We start from the raw sequence: 18,356 nt of genomic DNA, 5'->3' as shown, positions 1-18,356 counted from the left end.
AGGGTGCCAGATGTGGGGCAGGGAGAAGGAAAGGCTTTCCTATGTGCAGTGGCTCATCCGAGGCCCACGCATATCTGTGCATGCCACGGGCACCAGGATGGATGCTGTCCTTGTGGTGAGGAGGAGGGGCTGTCCCAGAAAGTGGGGGAGCGTTGGGAAAGAATCCAGCAGAGATGGATGAAAAACATCATCAGGTATTTCTGAAGGTTTCTTACCCAAACAGTGATGGCTTTCTGTAGGTTGAAAGCAGTTAGGCAGGCTTTTCCTGTCCCCAAGAAATGTTGGGACCACATCTCATGCAAGTTTGGAGGCGCTGATTTAAGCTAGTCAGCTGTCACAAGCTTAATCTTATCCCGTGGAGTGTTACATTGGCTCACTAAAGAGGCTGTCAGCATGAATGTTATTTCCAAAGTTCCCCCCGCTGTATTGCACGAGCTTTGAAATTGCATTAGCCAGATATGTTTAGTGGGTTTGCTGCTGTAGGAGCGTTATCCTTGGTGATAGATGGGGCAGTAAAACGTTGATGGCTTTGCTGGATGGGGATCTGATCACGCTGTGTCTGCTGCTTGCTGTTATCCAGGCCGGAGCTGCTGGCGGAGGGCATTAAGGAGATGGCTTTGGACAGCCCAGGAGCTAAAGGTAGGGCTTGAGAGCTGTTAGTGATGGGGTGGGAGGGGAGGGAGAGCACGTCCCTGCAGCATGTCTTGTGCCATCTTGTTTTTGCCCTGTGCAAAGGCAGCCATGGTGGGGCAGCCCTTTGGTACCGCTGATGCTAATGGCTCTCTGTCCCCTGCCCCAGCTGCCAGCGACTGTGGTGATGCACTGCTGGACGACGCAGTGAAGAGACAGGGCTTCCAAGGTGGGCTCTGAAGGGAACAGCTGTGGAAATGGAGGAGCTGGGAGATTTCAGGGCTTGGTGGGTGGGAGAGGAGGAGGTGGGGAGAGAGAGCCCAAGGGAAGATGGAGGGCAGGTGCACAGCTGTGGGCAGTCCCGTGGGTCCACACAAGGGGCTCTCGACGGTGCCCTAATTAAACAGCTTTGCTTATCTCACCACGTGACCTTGTGAGACGCATAGTGAAGTCTTCTAAGATTTGGACTTTGCCTATTTTTTGGCTTCTTTTGTAATGTATAAACGCTGCTCCCATCCACAGTTCATCTCTCCAGTGGGGCGGATCTGTTGGGGCAGCTCTGTGCAGGGGAAGGGGCAGCAATGGGGGTCCCATAGTTTGGGATGGGTGAGCTCTGCCCAGCTCCTCAGCTGGGGGTGGAGGCCTTAAAAGGGTTTTGCCTTCTCAGGCCTTCGAGTGTGTTTTACTTTAATGCTGGCAATTATCACCACCGAATCTTTGATTTCATGCAGCTTTTATTCTTAGCAAACAGGCGGGGGAAAAAACCCAACATATTTCTGTTTAGATTATTTTTAAGGACTTTGAATGGCCTACTCCAGAGATTAGCTAATTGCAAGATAAGGACTTTCCTATAATTAGAAAATCGTATTACTTAAAAGTCACAGAGTGCCTTTTAATTTAACAGCAGAAGTCCATAATTGTTCCTTTATTTTACAGAAAATTATGATGCCAGGCTTTCCAGAATAGACATTGCTAACACACTGCGGGAGCAAGTCCAGGACCTGTTCAATAAGAAATACGGTGAGAAATCGGGGTGGGAGCTGCTTTCCTTCCCCTCTGTCTCATCCCTGATTTCCTGCCCTCCCCCTCTCCCAGCACCTCCTTCCCAGGTGCTTTCACTCAGCTTCCCCTCCCCATCCGGAGCTGCTGTGTTGTGGTGGGTGCACCAGGGTTGGATATTAGGAGCAGTTGCTCCTCAGGAAGAGTGGTGAGGCATTGGCACAGACTGCCCTGGTGGTGTTGAGGAGCCGTGGAGATGTGGCACGGAGGGATGTGGTCGGTGGTGTGCTGGTGGAGGGTTGGCAGTTGGACTGCATGATCTTACTGGTCTTTTGCAACCTTAATGATTCTATGGTGGGAGGGAGGGAAGGAAGGAAGGAGGGAAGGAAGGAAGGAAGGAGGGAGGGAGGGAGGGAGGGAGGAAGAAAATGCTGGGAAGAGAGTAAAGGGATCCACAGCCAATGCTGTGGTACTGCTCTTCCCATCTGCCAGGGGGATGTTAGGGACAGCTGCTGTTATCAGGCAAGGCAGGGAAATGTCATTATCTCCTTTTCTAGGTGGGGTTGAGGCTTGCCCAGGTCTCTAGGTGATTGCTCAACAAACCAGTGCAATTATTGCAAGGAAATCATAGACTCATAGAATGCCTTGGGTTGGAGGGGGCCATAAAGATCATCTAGTTCCAGCTCCGTGCCATGGGCTGCTTGCCACCCACCACATCAGGGTACCCGGAGCTCCATCCAACCTGGCTTTGAATGTCTCCAGGTGTGGGATGCCCACAACTTCTCTGGGCAGCAGTGGCACTGTTTTACCACCCTCAGAGTAAAGGATTTTTTTCTAACAATTGACCTAAATTTCCCCTCTTTCAACTTAAAGCCGTTCCCCCTCAATCCTGTAGCCAGATGTGAGAAATGGAGTGTGGATGTGCTATCCACAGTAATGCCCCCAGGCAAGCAGCTGTGGGTTCTCCATCCTTCCCACCAGCTCTGCCTCAGGACCCATTACCCCCATGGTTAGGGCTGAATGTGCTGCTCCTTGACCCAGCTCACCTGGCTCTGCAGTGGAGTTTTGGAGGACTGGGATGGAGCCAGAGCCATTGTTGAAGTCACATCGCTGCCATCCCACGTGTTTACCTCTTGCTTCTCTTCCAGGTGAAGCCTTGGGGATTAAATACCCCGTACAAGTGCCATACAAGAGGATCAAGAGCAATCCGGGCTCGGTGATCATTGAAGGACTGCCTCCTGGCATCCCCTTCCGCAAGCCATGCACCTTTGGCTCGCAGAACCTGGAGAGGATATTGGCTGTAGCTGATAAAATCAAGTTCACAGTGACGAGGTACGGCCTGAGGGCTGCCTGCCACCCCACAGGGGAAAGGGGAAGGGACTGGCGTGGGGTTGTTGTGCCTCTACCTAAACGCCACACAGACCTCCAGCCCCACAGACAGCAATTCAGTTGGCAGCCAATGGTTTGGAGTGGGCTATAAGGTTGTGGCCTCCTTTGGCTCTCTCCTCCTATCTGCTGCCCAAGGAGGAGGTGAGGAGGACTCAGGGTGATGCTGGCAGGGCTGCAGCCCCCAGAACAGCTCATATATATACATATATATGTATTTATACACACACACACACACACACAATGAAATCTTCATTTTGCCTTCTTTGTTTTACAGGCCTTTCCAAGGACTCATCCCCAAGCCCGGTAAGAGATGGTGCCTTTTTTTGCCTAAGCAGTGTGCTTTGCTGTTTGTTACTGGTCAGGGAGTTGCAAGATGTGAATGGCACACTAATTTTATCAGCTGGAGGAAGGTTGCTTATGACCTTGCTTGCCTGTGTTTCCTTTGTTGTTGCTTTTCTTTGTGTGTGTTTTGTTTGATGCATTTGATAACGTTGTCCAGACCAAGGCAGCTGGGCTCAGCTTCACCCACGTGCATGGCTGCTATTTCCTTCAAATGGCAGCATTTTTACAGAGCTGGTTTGGGGCAGGAATCTGCTTTCTGCACTTAACAAAGCACGTGGCCTTCAAAATATCTATCTGTTGCAATCGGATGGCAAGTTCAGCAGTTAGGGAGTGCTGCGTGCTCACCTGTGGGCTTGCACCACTCCTGTGCCCCACCACGGCTGCTCCATTTGCACCCTGAAAAAGAGAGCTGCTGCTGGAAATGCACTTAGCAACCCGCCTTTGTGTTCCCAGTGTCTGTAATTACAGCCAAAGGAGGAGCGCAGATGGGTGCAAAAAGTGTTGTCGTCTTTTATTGATGGCTTTCCATTTTCTTGGCCAGCCTCCATGGAGATGGCACAGTTTAGGCAAGAAAAATCTGACAGAGGGGAAAACATTGATATGGCCTCATTGGAACTGCAGGAAGGTGTTAGACTCCAGAGATGGCTGTGACAACAGCAGTCTGTCTGACATTCAGGGCACGGTCCCCATTCCCTGCCCAGCCATCTCCATGGGGAGGTGCCCGGAGACCCCATGGGCTATGGGTTAGGATTCCCATCTTTTGGTGCTCAGCATGGGGGGGTCACACCTCACATCAGCCGGATTTTAAATGGGACAGAATCTGGCTTTCGGTGGGATCACGTGGATGGGAGCGAGCCGAGGGCGCACCCACTGCTCCATCCCCATCTCGTCTTCCTGCTCCCCTGCCATAATCTGGATAATTACATTAAGAGACACTGATCTGACACAAATCACACCATTAACAAAGGAGCATATCAGAAGGCAAATATTTCAGCCTGCCAGCTGGCTTGGAAATGCAGCATGATAGACAGGGGTGTAGAAAAATGGCATTTTACTTTCAGTGCCCAGTATTTTTCTTCCTCCTTTCCCAGCTGAATGCGTGCTCATGGCTTTGCCCATGCTAGCACAAAGCCCAAGATGTTTTATCTGTGTGTTGTCTTACCTGAGGGGGACTCAGGAGGAGTTCACAACATCTCTGCCCCCTGAAAGCCCCACTGACAGCAATTAACCTCTCTCCTGCTTCTCCATCGCCGTGTGCCTCAGTGGAGGGTGGTAACGCAGTTGTATATCTCCATGCATTAAAATTGATTGCTTTTCATCTGCCTTAACAAAATGAATAGCCACAGATTAGACGAAATTCAAATGTAAGAGAGGCTGTCATGCTCCTTTCACCTCCATCTCTTGTAGTGGTGCCCTGCCACGTAGCACTGAGACCAGCAGAAGTGCATGTTTGGCATTACAACAAAATCAATGGCAATCTCTTTTATTTCACAGAGGAGCATTAAAATGAAAGCAATGGTTACTCCCAAACAGAATGGCATTGCAAAGGCTTTGAAAAGCTGGAAAGCCCAGGAGAGGACTTTATGACTTCTAAGGGAGGTTGTGTTTTTTGAGGATTGTCTTGCCAAAAGTGAGGTGAAACATATATGTTTTAAGGGAGAAAGGAAATTTAACATAAAGCCTTCTTTTTCCCCCCCCCCCTTGAATCACTTGGGTGAGATGGGGGTTGCCTTCAAGCAGCGTCGTGATATTTTGTTTGCTATAAAAACATGGTGCACCTCCTGCATGGAAACACCCGCAGGGCTGCAGGGTTCCTTGTTGTTCTCTGCGGGGATCTCATCCTCTGAGTGCAGCAGCTGAATGGATGTAAGTCCAGTCCGAGTGCTGGTGCTCTTTGCCTGCACATTACCTGCTGTATCTCTGCAAGGTGCTCTCTCTGGGTCTCAGCTGCATGGATCATGTTGTGTATATGTGTGTGTGCAAAGAGCTCTGCGCTCAGCAGATGGGGTGTTCATGAGAACGGGCCATTTTTTGGGTGCTCCCCATTGTCCCGAGGAGGTGAGCACTGCCCTTCAGCACAGCTTTCCAGCAGCTGTGTGAGGCTCAGCCGTGGTCTCAGTGCTGCTCACCCAGGTGCCAGCTCTCCTTGTAGTGAGCATCACTGTGGGGATGGGGGCTGCAGTGCAAAGCAGCCAAAACCCGGCTGGGCTCCCCCTGGGCTGTGTCCCATGGGCACCATGGGGCGTTCTCTATCCCAGTTTCCTTTCCCCCCACCACTGGTATCCAATTCACAAACACCTTTTGAAAGCAGAGCGATCTTTCAGCATTAGAACAGAGGTGGAAGTGGTGGGGTGAAGCTCCAGTGCTACAAACACTGCACTTACCCTTCCTTTTCTTCTTTCCCTGAGGCACAGAGATACAAACCAGGCTTCATTGGAGCCTTTGGAAAAAAAAAACATAAAGAGTCAAGCATTCTGTATGTTAATTTTTATGTGCTTTGATTGAAAATGTACACCAGCTCCATCTGTCCTATTCCCCAAACTCCCTACCACCCTGATAGATTATTTCCCATACTCCAATTAATAAAGTAGGGCAGGCAGTGTTCTTTAATTAAAAAAGCCACACATCCAGGCATCCTTTTTTCTTTTTTTTTTTTCTTTCTTTCTTTTTTTTTTTGTTTTAATCACGAGAGCACCATCCTCTGCAGGACTTTGATGAGATGTGCCTCACGTTGGAAGCCCCCAATGACACAAAAAGGAGAGCAGAGCCCTCGGTGCGCTGTGCTTGGAGCAGAGCACGGCTCCGTTGCTGCAGTCCCAGGGCTGCCCCTGTGCTTAACCCCCCACCAGAGCCACTGAGTGCTCCTTCCTTCTGCTCTGCCTTCCCTTGGGCCAGGGTGAATGGTTGCTTGCTTACCTCTGAGCTTGGTTAGTGATGGGAGCCTGAGGGTGGAGCACCAAGGGGATGGTGGTGTAAATGGCTTTAAATGAAAAGAGGGGAAATTTGCATTAGGTGTTGGGGAGAAATTCTTTACTCAGAGGGCGCTGAGGCCCTGGCACTGCTACCCAGAGCTGTGGGTGCTCCATCCCTGCAGGTGCCCCAGGCTATGGATGGGCCCTGGGCAGCCTGAGCTGGGGGGGGCAGCCAGCCCATGGCAGAGGGGGCTGCAAGGACCCTTCCAACCCAACCATTCTATGTTTGTATGATCTTCGAGATCCCTTCCAACCCAAGCATTCTATATGGTTCTGTGATAAATGACTCTGTAGCTTCCAAGCCTGTATCTAAACACCTCCGTGCTTCAGATCGCCTTGAACTTTGCCTTTCCTTTCCTCCTTTTCCCTCCCATTAACTCACACAGCATCCTTGCATTGAGAGGGCAGTGCTGTCACCCAGCTAATCCCGGCCTTGTGCTTGCTTTGCTCTTGCTTTGCTCCCCATCAGCCTCATACCCTCCTCCAGACACCCCAGACCTCTGTTTTTTGGGGTCATGCTGTGCCATGGCTGCACTCTGGCACGTTTCGTGCTCTGTGCCCAAGGGCAGCTGTGTGACCCTGGGGGTTGGCTGAGCACATGTGGGTTAGCAGGGCAAGGAAGTAAATTATCTTTCTTAATCAGCATGATTTAATAACAGCACCTCGAAATCTCCACCTGCTGGAAACGTTTGGGTTTATTTTACTGATTTATTACCAAGTAAATGTATTTTAATAACTGGTGGCTGCTTCACCTCCTATCTGTGCTCAGCTCCATCCCAGCACCCCGATCCCTGGCGCAGGTTTTCCTTCCCCATGCTGGCGTGCCCTGCTTGCATCTCTTCCTCCTCGCACTGTGTATTCACCGAAAAGCATTGGCCAGAATTTTGCAACCTCGGCGTTCCCCAGCCTGCTTGAGATGTTCATGTCTCTGCCTATTCCGAGATGCTTCGTGTTGCTCTTATCTCTGCTCAGCCCACTGGGACGCGCTCCCCTGCTTGCCCAACCCTTCCACATTCTGGCCCAACCCCCCCCGCTGGGGCTCTTCCCCAGGAAATCCATTTCTTTTTGATGTCGCTCGTTGTGTGGAAGTCAGCAGCGAGGCTCAGCCTCTCCTTGGGGAGCCCTTTTCCCCCCGTTGCTGCAGAACTAACCCAATTCCCCTCTGCTTTCCATCTGCTGCAACCTCCGATTCTCCCTCCCGCTCCGCTGATGTTTGCCCACTCTCCCAAACGCGTGCATCTCTCGGGCTCCCACGCTGTAACCCCATGGGATGCTCAGCTTATTGAGCGTGTCATAAATCAGTGCAGAGCACAGTCCGGTCAGCCCGTGGCGCTCAGCCTCCACCATCTTTGTGCCACAAGGCCTTGGGACCAGAGGAGTTTGATAGGGAGAGCATCGCCCTGGGTTTTGCTTTTGTTTGTGAACGAGAAACCAAGCTGTAGCACTCATTGCTCTCTTTTTCTTTCTCTCTTTTTTGTTTTCTTCTTTTAACTTGTGCTGTAGCCCCTAGACGGATAACGTCATTGGAAAAAGCGTACGCTGCTTTGAATGGTACGTAGCTCAGTTGATGCATCGTAGATGGTAGCAGACAAGAAATGCATTTTAATGTGCGAAAGAAAACGTGTAAAACTCCCAAATTTCAGGTATTTTTTTTTTTCCTCTGTTTCCCTCTGATGCCGAGAACTGAATGATGCAGTATGTGTGAACAGTGTTCTGTTGTTGTTCTTGATCCTCTCTGCACGTCTGGCCACGTGTCTGGGTGCTCAGTGCCTGCTCCCACAAGTCCCACTTGGAAAACACGCATAGGTGGAGCTGCTTCTGATTGTATTTAAGCCCACGTCACCGTGGAACAGCCTGAAGTAATGTTAGCGTGTTAAGCCAGAGGTACAGTGAGAAGAACCTGTGGGTGCCCCATCCCTGGAGGTGCCCCAGCACATGGGTGGGCCCTGGGCAGCCTGAGTTAGTGGGGGCACCCGGCCCATGGCACTGGGGTTGGATCTGGGGGGGCTGTAAGCTCCCTTCCAACCCAAACTGTTGTATGATGCTGCGGTTTCAGTTTGGATGTTAGGAAACATTTCTTCTCAGGAGGAGCAGTGCTGCAGTGGCACAGGGAGGTGGTGGGGCTCCGTCCCTGCAGGCGTTCAGGAGACACGGAGATGTGGCACTGAGGGACGTGGGCAGTGGTTTGATGGGGGTGGGTCAGCAGTTGGTGATCTTAGTGGTCTTTTCCAACCCGAATGGTTCTGTGGCTCTATGGAATGCCTCGGTGGCATTGATTATCTTCCAAACGTCTGAATGTCAGGGCAGGCTGAGGTCCATCCTGCCCTGGGGTGATGGGGTCACAGGGCCCTGGGAGCGGTGCCACAGCACAGAGCCTCCTCTCTGGCTTCTCTGTTACGCATGCTCAGTTCCAGCTTTGCCACAGCACTCACATATCCCTGGATGGGAATCGAGGAGCGCTGCCCGTTGCACAAGGCACCACAAGGCAGAACAAACCCTGGGATTCTCTTTGTGCCCGTTGGGTCTGTGGGGGGCGTTAGCGGAAAGGGAAGAGCTTCTGCGTTTGTCAGCCTGGGAGGAAAATGAAACAAGTGAGAACACGTCGCTCTGATGCTTCTTTGTCTGCTACCATCTATACATCCATATGGGTGTCTGCATACATCCCAGAAACTGAGCATAAGTGACAAGGAAGTCACAGAGGGAGCCCGCAGGGTTTGCCCCCCCCCCCCCCCCCACGCCAGCCCCTTGCAGCAGCGGCCTCATCTCTGGAAATCAGAGGTCCTTGGGGATGCTTCTTGCAGTTTCTTCTGTTTTCTTTATTTTTGCTCCATTCCTTTCAAGCTCCTTTCGTTGCCGTTTCTGGGTTTGAAACACAACTTGGCCCGGATGTTCCTTCTTAGAAAGTTCTCCCCTTTTTTTCCTAGCTGTGGGAAAACACATTGGGAATAAGAAACCACTGTTTTCAGGCTCAGCAGCTCAAGAGAAGGCTTTCCTGAGGGCGCAGAGCTTTAAGGATGGAGCTCCTGTCCCGCACCCAGCCCGGCAGTGATCTGTGCCACAAGGGCCACATCTCCACTCAGGGAGGCAGGGACCCACACGTGTGTGTCCATAAAGCAAGCTTTCAGGCTGTGTGATTGCTCAGAATCAAATTAAATCACCCCAGTGTGTGGGCAGAGGATACTGGGGTCCTTGCTAGCCGTGCCATGGCTTGCAGTGCCCACCTTGGCCCTGGGCAGAGGTACCTGTCTTTTGCATGGCAAGCTCGGTTCTTGGTGGGGATGCCTCTGTGATTCCCATATTGAAGGAGCTTTGTGTCCCAGGGCTGGGTGGGCGGTCCATGGCAGGATATGGAAGAAATTCATTTGGTCACTTTGTGGTGGGAAAGCACGGAAGCAGGCAGGAACCAAAGGCATTCATTTTGTCCTGGAGCCCCTTGAGGCTGCCGTGTAGCTGTGAGAGGTCACCTGGTGCAGGCATGGCGTTCAAAACAGGAGAGCAGAGAAGAAACCGGTTGGCATGATGAGGGTAATCAAAAAAGCCAAGCTGATTATATGGCATATTATAAAACAATACTGTACTTAGGAGCCAGGCTATAAAAGCACTATCATATTCCTTGATGTCACTTGGGGGAGCATTTGTGGCACTCGGGGTCTGAGTCTCCATTGCTTTGCATATTTTGCAGTCATTTCCAGCACCACGAAGCAGATGTAAAAGGCTCTCAACCATGTAAGCGTGCAGCAGATGCAGATCTGGCCGTGTTTTATAGCTCCTTTGCGCAGAAGGTGCAGGCAGAGAACAATGGTGCTCGGACAGGGGAGCACCTCGAGCTCAGCGTGGTGGCAGCAGGATGGGTTCTCTGTGGGTCAGGAAGAAATGGGAGATTTAATTGGCTGCCCTTTTTTGCTTTGCAGATGAGGATGACGCCAACAGGCTCGGGGAGAAGGTGATTCTCCGAGAGCAAGTGAAAGAGCTTTTCAATGAAAAATACGGTGAGCCTCCTGCCTTCACGCTGAGCAGGGAGAGTTTGTTTTTGCTGACAGCAGCCGTAGTTAAAATTAATTAGGCTGAAGGGTTCTATTTATAGGCTGAGCGCATGGCAGCCTGCCGCAGCACGGGGTTCCTCCCGCTGCAGCCTGGCCCTGGGGATGTTCCTGCAGGTGGGACCGTAACCTTCCTGTTGGTGTGGGGAGGGAGTTGTTCAGTGCCCTGCAGGGGCTCCCTGTGCTGCCCATTGGGTGTTTGGGAAAAGGGATAGGAATGTAATTGGAATATCAACTGGAATTGGGCGGAGATAGGAGCTGGCAAGAGGATGCACAGCCCTGAGCAGTGGCACCAGCTCAGCCCATGGGCTGTCCCCTTGCTGCTCCTTGCCGTCGCTCAGCAGTTATTTCCCAAGTCCTGGTGGCTTCTCAGCCCCACAGTGGCAGTTCGATGGCATCTGTAGGCAGCCGGTAGCCAAAAGTAACTGAAAGAGAAGGGAAAACAGCCAGCTGATGGCAAAGAGGAGGTGAGAGAAGCTTTTAGGACCACGACCAGCACAGGAGGGAGGGATTCTCACTGTTCTGTACAGTGCAGGAATTAAAGGGGTACCCAGAGAAATGGACAGCGGGTTCAAGCTGCACAGAAGGAAGTTCTTCTAGTGCTGCGTGTGATTAAATGGTCATATTTCACTGCCATAGGATGCTAAAGAGATGAAGGAATTAAAAAAAAATGAGTGATTCCTGAAGCCATTCTGTGATTCTGCGTTCTCTTGGGACTGTTAAACACAGCTTGCTGCGTGTGATCACCACCCCGGTGACCCCCAAAACTGCTGATAGCTGGAGAAATGCAGCCCAGCAGCTGATAGGCAGGCAGGAGATTGGGCAGGCAGACACGGAGCAGCTCAGTGAGACGTGGTGATGCAGCCCCACGGCAGCTCCGTGGTCATCGCAGCAGCTGTGGCTTCTTCTGTAGCTCTCACCCCTCAGGTTGGTGTTGTCCCAAGCCCTGTAGGGCATAGCCTCATGTCCTCTGCTCTGCCCTTACAGGAGAAGCTCTGGGCTTGAACCGACCCATCATGGTGCCCTATAAACTCATCAGGGACAGCCCCGACGCGGTGGAGGTCACCGGCCTGCCGGACGATATCCCTTTCCGTAACCCCAACACCTATGACATCCACCGGCTGGAGAAGATCCTGAAGGCACGGGAGAGCATCCGGATGGTGATTATCAACCAGCTCCAGTAAGTTCTCCCAGCTCTGTGACTGCTAATTAGGTATTGTCCCCGTTTCTCCAGCCATGAGTTGGGTATGTCCCCATAGGGCCACCAGCACGGGACCCTGCCACTGCATACCCATGGAGAGCCTGTGTGTGCCACAGGAGGTGCTCAGCCATTAATCCCCTCTTTCTTACACAGTTTGAGGTGACACTGTTGGGAAGGGGCATGGCATTGGCACCAGGGGCTGCCATGGGTCAGGTCAGGGGATGGCCCAGAGACCCAGTGAGTTGTTTGGGATTTCTTCCCTCCAAAGAGGGGGGGAGGTGTCCGCAGGCTCTGACACCATGCTGTCTCTTACACAGGCCGTTTTCCGAAATCTGCACTGAGGCCAAACCAACAGGTAAGGGCTGGAGTGTGTCTGTGACTTTCCTTGCAGCGTGGCAGAGAAAATAGATGGGCAAAACAGATGGGAGCTGTGAGGAGGAGGCATCAGTCTCTCCTGCATCCCTCACCAAGGCCAGGGGAAGGATCCGACCTGGAAAATGGAAAGTCAGACTCAGCACCTGCTCAGAAGCAGCTTGTCCACTTTGGTGTCTGTATTGCTGTGAGCCGGCAAGAGACTGTGCTCTTAGACTCAAACTTTCAGCGTGTTCTGGAGGATTGGACGGTCCCTTTCCCATTAGCAATTTATTCACCATGAGCAATTTATTCACTGGTTAAAGCCCTTAATTTCATCTGTCGTTTATCCATTGAGCTTCTAAGGAAACAAGGTTTCTGTGATCCCTCTGAATGTGTTTTTCTGCGTCCCATCCTCCCCAATAAATTTCATTTAATCAAATGTGTCAGAATTAGCAGCTCTAGAGATAATTAGGATCCTTTTCCTTTTATGAAAATAGGTGGCTAGGGAGAGGAGAGAGATCTGGCAAACCTGCAATTTGAGCTGATGTACAATGAGACAGATTAGAAACTTTATATATGCATATATATATACATATATGGGCATATCATATATGTATATATATATACACGTATACATTTATATATAACCATAGAATCATTAAGGTTGGAAAAGACCACTGAGATCACCACATCCAACCATTGACCTACACTCACCATGCCCACTGACCACATCCCTCAGTGCCACATCTCCACAGCTCTTGAACACCTCCAGGGACAGTGACCCCCCCACCTCCCTGGGCACTGCTTCCCTGGGCTGTTCTCCCCTTGGCCACGCTTGTGGGGCACAGCCACCTCATTTCTTCCCTCTGTCCCTGCAGAAAAAGACAGCAGTGTTCCCAAGCGGAAGAGGAAGAGGATCTCCGAAGGGAACTCAGTATCTTCCTCTTCCTCATCTTCCTCTTCCTCCTCTTCCAATATGGAGTCTACGTCGTCAACAAATCAGATCTCGCTTGTGGTAAAGCCTTCCATATATTAAGTGGTTTACTGCCTATCTGTCTTTCAGCTTCAGGATGCTCCTCTTTGCTCTCTAACCATCAGTGCTCTGCCTGACAAGCACTATAAAGCTCAGTGGCATGGCCAGGCTTGGTGAAGGAGGGGATGCAGCTTTGGGGCTGCCCTTCCCTGCTGGGTTTGCCAGCTGGTGTCAGTGGAGCAATACTCCATGGGGCTCCATCGTGCCCAAATGGAGGTGATGGTGGCCCCGTGGCCCTATAGTGCTTCTTGGTGGGACCCGGCATCCACCTTCAGTCCCTATTCCAGGAGCAATGCTGAGCTCCAGCACACATCTAAACTACAAAAGTAGGAAATGAAAGCAGTGGAGCTGCATTCAGCCTGTCCTCCCTCAGGGCTTGGCTTCAGTTGTGGATGGTACCAAATGCTTCTTAGAAAAAAAAAATACGTGAGAGAAACATAGTCTTAAAAGGCTTTCTTTTTTGTCAGGTTTGCTGGTGGAGTTTTGCTTTTGGGTTGGTTCTTCTATCTTATTTGGAAAGTGGGAGCAACTGCTCGTGTTGAACGTGTCAGAGATTTGATGTATGCCTGTTTTGGTGTTGTGTCCTAACGGAGACTTTTGCCTTCTTTTTCTCTCCCTCTCTTTCAGCAATGGCCCATGAACATGTACATGTTAGACTATGGTGGTCTAAATGTCCAGATCCCAGGACCTATTAACTATTAGACCTCAATACCGAATAAGAACCTCAAATGAAAGAATAAATAAATAAATGTAATTTATGTAAAAAGTGTATATTCCAATATGTATCAATGCCTTTTAGTTTTTCCAATGATTTTTACACTATATTCCTGCCATCAAGGCCTTTTTAAATAAAAATAAAAAGTGTTGCCTTGCTCTTAAAAGTACTTATTTTATTATGTACATTATTGACAAATAGCATCTGTAGGAAGGAGAAGGTGCAGGAGGACATCTCTGTCAGACCTCCTTGTGCTTTGGCTGCTCATTGAAGTCTTCGTGACCAAGAGGTTTGGTTCATTTTGGGCCTTCATTTGCCACTGATGTCTTCGGCTTGGAAGCAAAGGTGTAAAAACTCCCTGGGAGCTGCAGGAGGAATGGAGTGCTGCCTTCTGAAATGGTGAAGTTGTGGGGCTTTGGGCAGCCTGGTCCACTGGGGGTGTCCCTGCCCATGGAGTGGGTGAGCTTTGAGGTCCCTTCCAACCCAAACCATTCCGTGATTCTCTGCTCTGTGATTTCCTGCAGAGCTTTGGTGCCTTATGGGGGGAGGAAAGCTCACGCGTTCCCTGCAGATTGAGCTCTGGTGCTCAACCCATTCCATGGTGCTGGACCAAAAGCTGTGAGCGTTATGGAGAGATGGGGGGAGCCTCCTCTGTGCACCACGTGAACCAAGTGAAGCAACCCCATAAACTGAGGGTTGTTATTTGGCATTTCCCTAACTTTACCTCCATTCCACCAGCAGATTTTGGCAGCAGAAGCTGGCATTACCGGCTGCTGTTATCACCACTGCAGGTATTTAATGTGGGTTTTTAGGTGGTGAGAGCTGTGCTCAAGTGACACAATGGGAGCAAGTGCATGGCGACCTAAGGGTCGATGAGCAGAAAGGTTTCCCTGCCCACATTCCTGCTTGTAGCTGCCACCTTCAGGCAGAGGTGGCATTGATCACAGGCATCAAAGTCACTCACAATGGTTTTTCTGAATGGAACACACTGCTCTGTTGGCTTTAGAGTCCTCCTGGATGTGCACAAATCCGTCTCCGTGCTGGCAGAGGGTTCTGAGCACAGGCAGAGCTGTTTCAAACGGCTGCAATTTTATTTCCTCTTCCTCGACTTGCTGTGGAGTTGGATGCAAATGATGGCATGAGATAATAAAAACCTAAACAAATGTAGCAGAAGGCACAAGGCTGGCAGCTGGAAGAAGGGCAAAGATCAGTACCCGTGACCCCAATTAGACGTGCAGTTTGACATCTGATCAGTTGGCATCAAAATCTGAAGTCTTTCATGTTTCTGCCTGGTGCTGAAACCCCATGGCATCTCCAATTAGGAAACAAAGAAAAATGCTTTAGAGGTTAAAAAAAAATACAATTTCTCTCTTCTAAAATGTCTGAAAGGGGCTCGCTCACAGATCAAACCACCCCGAGGAGGTGTCTCCTGGGAGGGCATGTTCATTATATTTTGACTTCTCTTATTTTTTGCAGTGTAAAGGCCTGGTTCTGGAACACCGAGGGCGGCACTGAGGCTGGGTAATGAGTGAGCAATGGGCAGGCAGGGATCCCAGCACTGAGCCCAGTCAGGGTACTGAGCTGCACTGGGGGCTCATGACTCTGTTCACAGAGCTGAGTGCATTCATAAAGGCTAGAGAAATGTGGAAAAAGGGAGGTGAGGGGGAGCCAGCAGGGCTGTTGCCACTCTTGGCTGCCTCATTTCCCCAAGCGGGTGCATGAGGGTCATTCTGGACCCAAATCCAAGTGCAGTAACCCCTGCTCTGGACATGGCTTAATTCAATGTTTCGATCTCCCCATGCCCACAAGCTCTGCAACCAGCTGGCACAAGGCTGGGGTTTGGAGATGCTGTGCTCTTGTCAGAGTATTGGGGAGTGAAGAGCAGTAATTCCTGCTGTAATTTCTGGGGGGAGATTACACACTGACCCCATTCCCCTAAACTCCAGATCTTGCTTTATTGCTACTTTCCCTCAGCTGTAATTTTGCAGCTTCCCTCCTCTTGGTCCTTTAGCACAGGGTATTTTTATACCCAGTTTTTGTGTGCAACGTGATTTTCTGCTGAATGGGATGCACTCCGTCACAATTAGAAGATGGAGATCTTAACACTTGAGCTGTGTTCCTCATTTATTACTTTTCAAAGAGTTCGGTGGGGTTTTTTTGTTGTTGTTGTCTCTGTGTTTACAAATCCAATAACAATCCTCATTAAGAGTTGCAAAACATGAAGCCATTTTGATCCCAGGCAGATGGCAGCTAAATGAAGTTTAATTAAAGAATGAGCGCTTTGATTCAAATCATTTTTAAAAAATATAGTGCACAGAGATGCTAGAGAGCAGCATAAACAGCATCTGTGCTGCATTCAGAGCCCCGAATCCATTTGCAAGGGAACACTTTGGGAAAAAAAAATGCAGGGAAATGGTAAGTTTGTTGGCTGGGTTAGGGGTTAGCACTGCGTGTTTGGGGAAGGGGATGGGATGTGAGCCTCCTCCAGGCTGAACACCCACAGCCTTGCTCCATAGGAGAGATGCTCCAGCCCTCTGAGCATCCTTGTGCCCCCTTCTGGACCCACGCCGGGCAGCTCTGTGGCTTTGCCATTTTGCTATTGGCAAAATTGGATGGATGGATGCTCCCTCCTCAAGGATCAGGAAACACCTCAGCTAATTCCAAAGAGTGCTATGGAATGTTTGTGTCCTTTGGTCATGTCCCTTGGCTCTGGCTTGGTGCTGGTCTTGCTGAACCCAAGCTGGACCTGTTCTCTTGGGTCCTGTGTTGGATGAATACCAAGGGATCAGCCACTGGCAAGGAGCTGCTGTGCTGCAGCACAGCCAGGCACAGGGAAACCCTGAAGACCTGTAGTCCATTGGCTTGTGATGACAACAACTGTCCTGCTCCAGAGCTTCTTCCAAAACAGGCTTTCCCCTTATATCCAACTCTGAATCAAACAGAAGAGGAGAATGAAGAAAGCAGCTACACGTGGCACCGCCGCTGCTTTGCTATGGGGTGGCACAGGTTTCTGTCCTAAAGATATCACGAGCTGGACAGTACTGGTGTCAGTCTTTGGTAGCTGGCTGCAGGCTCTGTCTCCAGGCTAAAGGCACGTCAGGGCAAATGGGTGGGACCTGGAGCACTCTGGGGTCGGCATCCCTGCTGAACGTCCCAGGGCACAGCAGCAAAGGATGGAGGAAAAGAATGCTTTTACCATCCAAATAACTGTACTTATGTGTACCATGTTCCAAGTGAAAACACAGGATGTCCTTCCTTACTATTTAACAGAGAGAAATCTCAGTGAAGGAAAACTGCAAAGGAATCAAGCCAACAGGAGCAAAGGAAAATAGGTTAACAGCATGAGATGAGGCATCTGCAGCTTTGCTCTGGAGAAGCCTGATCTGCAGCACTGCATCTGTGTGCTGTTCTGGTCCTCCAGTAGTGTTCTCAAGTGCAAAGGGTTCTTCACTGTTCCTGGGCTGCAGTTAAGTTGTATGGCTTTGGAACTGAAATTGAAATAGCTCATAGTCTGGGAGAAGAAAAGACATCCCATCTAGCTACAGCTGGAGCACTGCCCAATGGGCAGCCCAGAGCCCTGGGCTCTAGGCTCTGGTACAGCAGCACATGACTGACACTGACACTGAGCTTCTGCACAGAGTATAAAAGATAAGGGAATGCCATGTAATTCAGCATCAGGATTGTTCCTGTAGGGCCTGGGGCTTCCCCCCCTGCTCCCCATTACCCTTCCACCAGCTCTTCAGCGCTCAACTGATTTCAACAGGCACACACTGAGGTTCTCACTCTCAGATGTTGGATATTTAGATGTAATTTGCTAAGAATACTTAGATTTTCCCATAGAGATGGGAGTTGAGTGAAACGCCCTACTCTGTGCTTAGCTGGAGGTGACATTTGTAACTCACTGCACGTCTTGGAGCAAAGCTTTCTGACAGAGCCTAAAACTTCTGAGTGCTAAGGAGAATAGCAGGTGTTTCTGGGGATGAAACAGAATTCCTTCCAGAAGTAATGAGTCAGAAGAAGTATGGAGTGGTCTCAGTTTGTTTCCAGGAGCAGACTATGTGCTCAAGGTGGAATTCCTCTGTTTTAACGATGACAAAAACAACTCTGAATTCTCCTCTCCACAGCGGCTCTGGTGTTACAGCACTGAGAGAAATGCCTTCCTTGCCTGGTGCTGGTAAGAAAACCTCATTCAGCCTGCAGCTGAGGCTCAGCTGGTTGACAAGCAGAGGAGGAAGCAAAGGGACACGAGGAATTTAGATCCAAACTGAAGGCCCAGTCATGACAGGACCTCGGAAGGTGCCTCAGGATGAACCCATCGATTGTTGTGCACGGAGGAACCTGGCTGTAAAGCCCACGGGGGCTGTGCGTGGCCGGCAGGGTCTGTTTTTGGAGGAACAGGAGGCATTCCTGCGGCCCATGCTATTAAACTGCAAGCTGTTAATGACCCCAGCTACCAAAACCACACCGGCTATCGTCACTCCGAGCGCTGATTTACAACGGACGGTGAACGGCGGGCTCGGCAGCCGTAAGGAACCCATCTTCCCTCAGTCCTGTCAGCACTGCGGCCGCCGCCGCCGAGCGCAGCCCGCGCTCCGCCGCCCTCCTCTCCCTCAGCGGCACCGCTCACGTGGGCGATGGGGGGCAGGGAGGGAGGTGGGGCGGCGATGCCACCCTCCTCCTC

The 18,356-nt window shown here is 50.6% G+C and overlaps 1 protein-coding gene across 17 annotated transcripts in view; it reads left to right on the top strand.

Moving 5' to 3' along the window:
* Positions 1-13,841, top strand: part of GTF2IRD1 (GTF2I repeat domain containing 1) — a 50,932-nt gene extending 37,091 nt beyond the window's left edge. For 11 of the 17 annotated variants that reach the window (XM_046902544.1, XM_040650574.2, XM_015295962.4 and 8 more), the window contains 11 exons: positions 581-639; positions 800-859; positions 1,567-1,650; positions 2,778-2,961; positions 3,293-3,321; positions 7,836-7,883; positions 10,244-10,321; positions 11,360-11,552; positions 11,891-11,928; positions 12,806-12,942; positions 13,588-13,841. In XM_046902544.1, the coding sequence (XP_046758500.1) occupies positions 581-639; positions 800-859; positions 1,567-1,650; positions 2,778-2,961; positions 3,293-3,321; positions 7,836-7,883; positions 10,244-10,321; positions 11,360-11,552; positions 11,891-11,928; positions 12,806-12,942; positions 13,588-13,662 (985 nt within the window). In that variant the 3' untranslated portion in view covers positions 13,663-13,841. The remainder of the gene's footprint in view (positions 1-580; positions 640-799; positions 860-1,566; positions 1,651-2,777; positions 2,962-3,292; positions 3,322-7,835; positions 7,884-10,243; positions 10,322-11,359; positions 11,553-11,890; positions 11,929-12,805; positions 12,943-13,587) is intronic. The other 6 variants (XM_040650573.2, XM_040650571.2, XM_046902545.1 and 3 more) reach the window with 3 other exon arrangements.
* Positions 13,842-18,356: the final 4,515 nt, after the last annotated feature.

This window comes from Gallus gallus, chromosome 19 (assembly GCF_016699485.2).
Source record: "Gallus gallus isolate bGalGal1 chromosome 19, bGalGal1.mat.broiler.GRCg7b, whole genome shotgun sequence".
In the NCBI taxonomy this organism is placed as follows: domain Eukaryota; kingdom Metazoa; phylum Chordata; class Aves; order Galliformes; family Phasianidae; genus Gallus; species Gallus gallus.
Note: the sequence above shows the minus strand (reverse complement) of the source record. Positions and strands in the feature narration are given on the sequence as shown.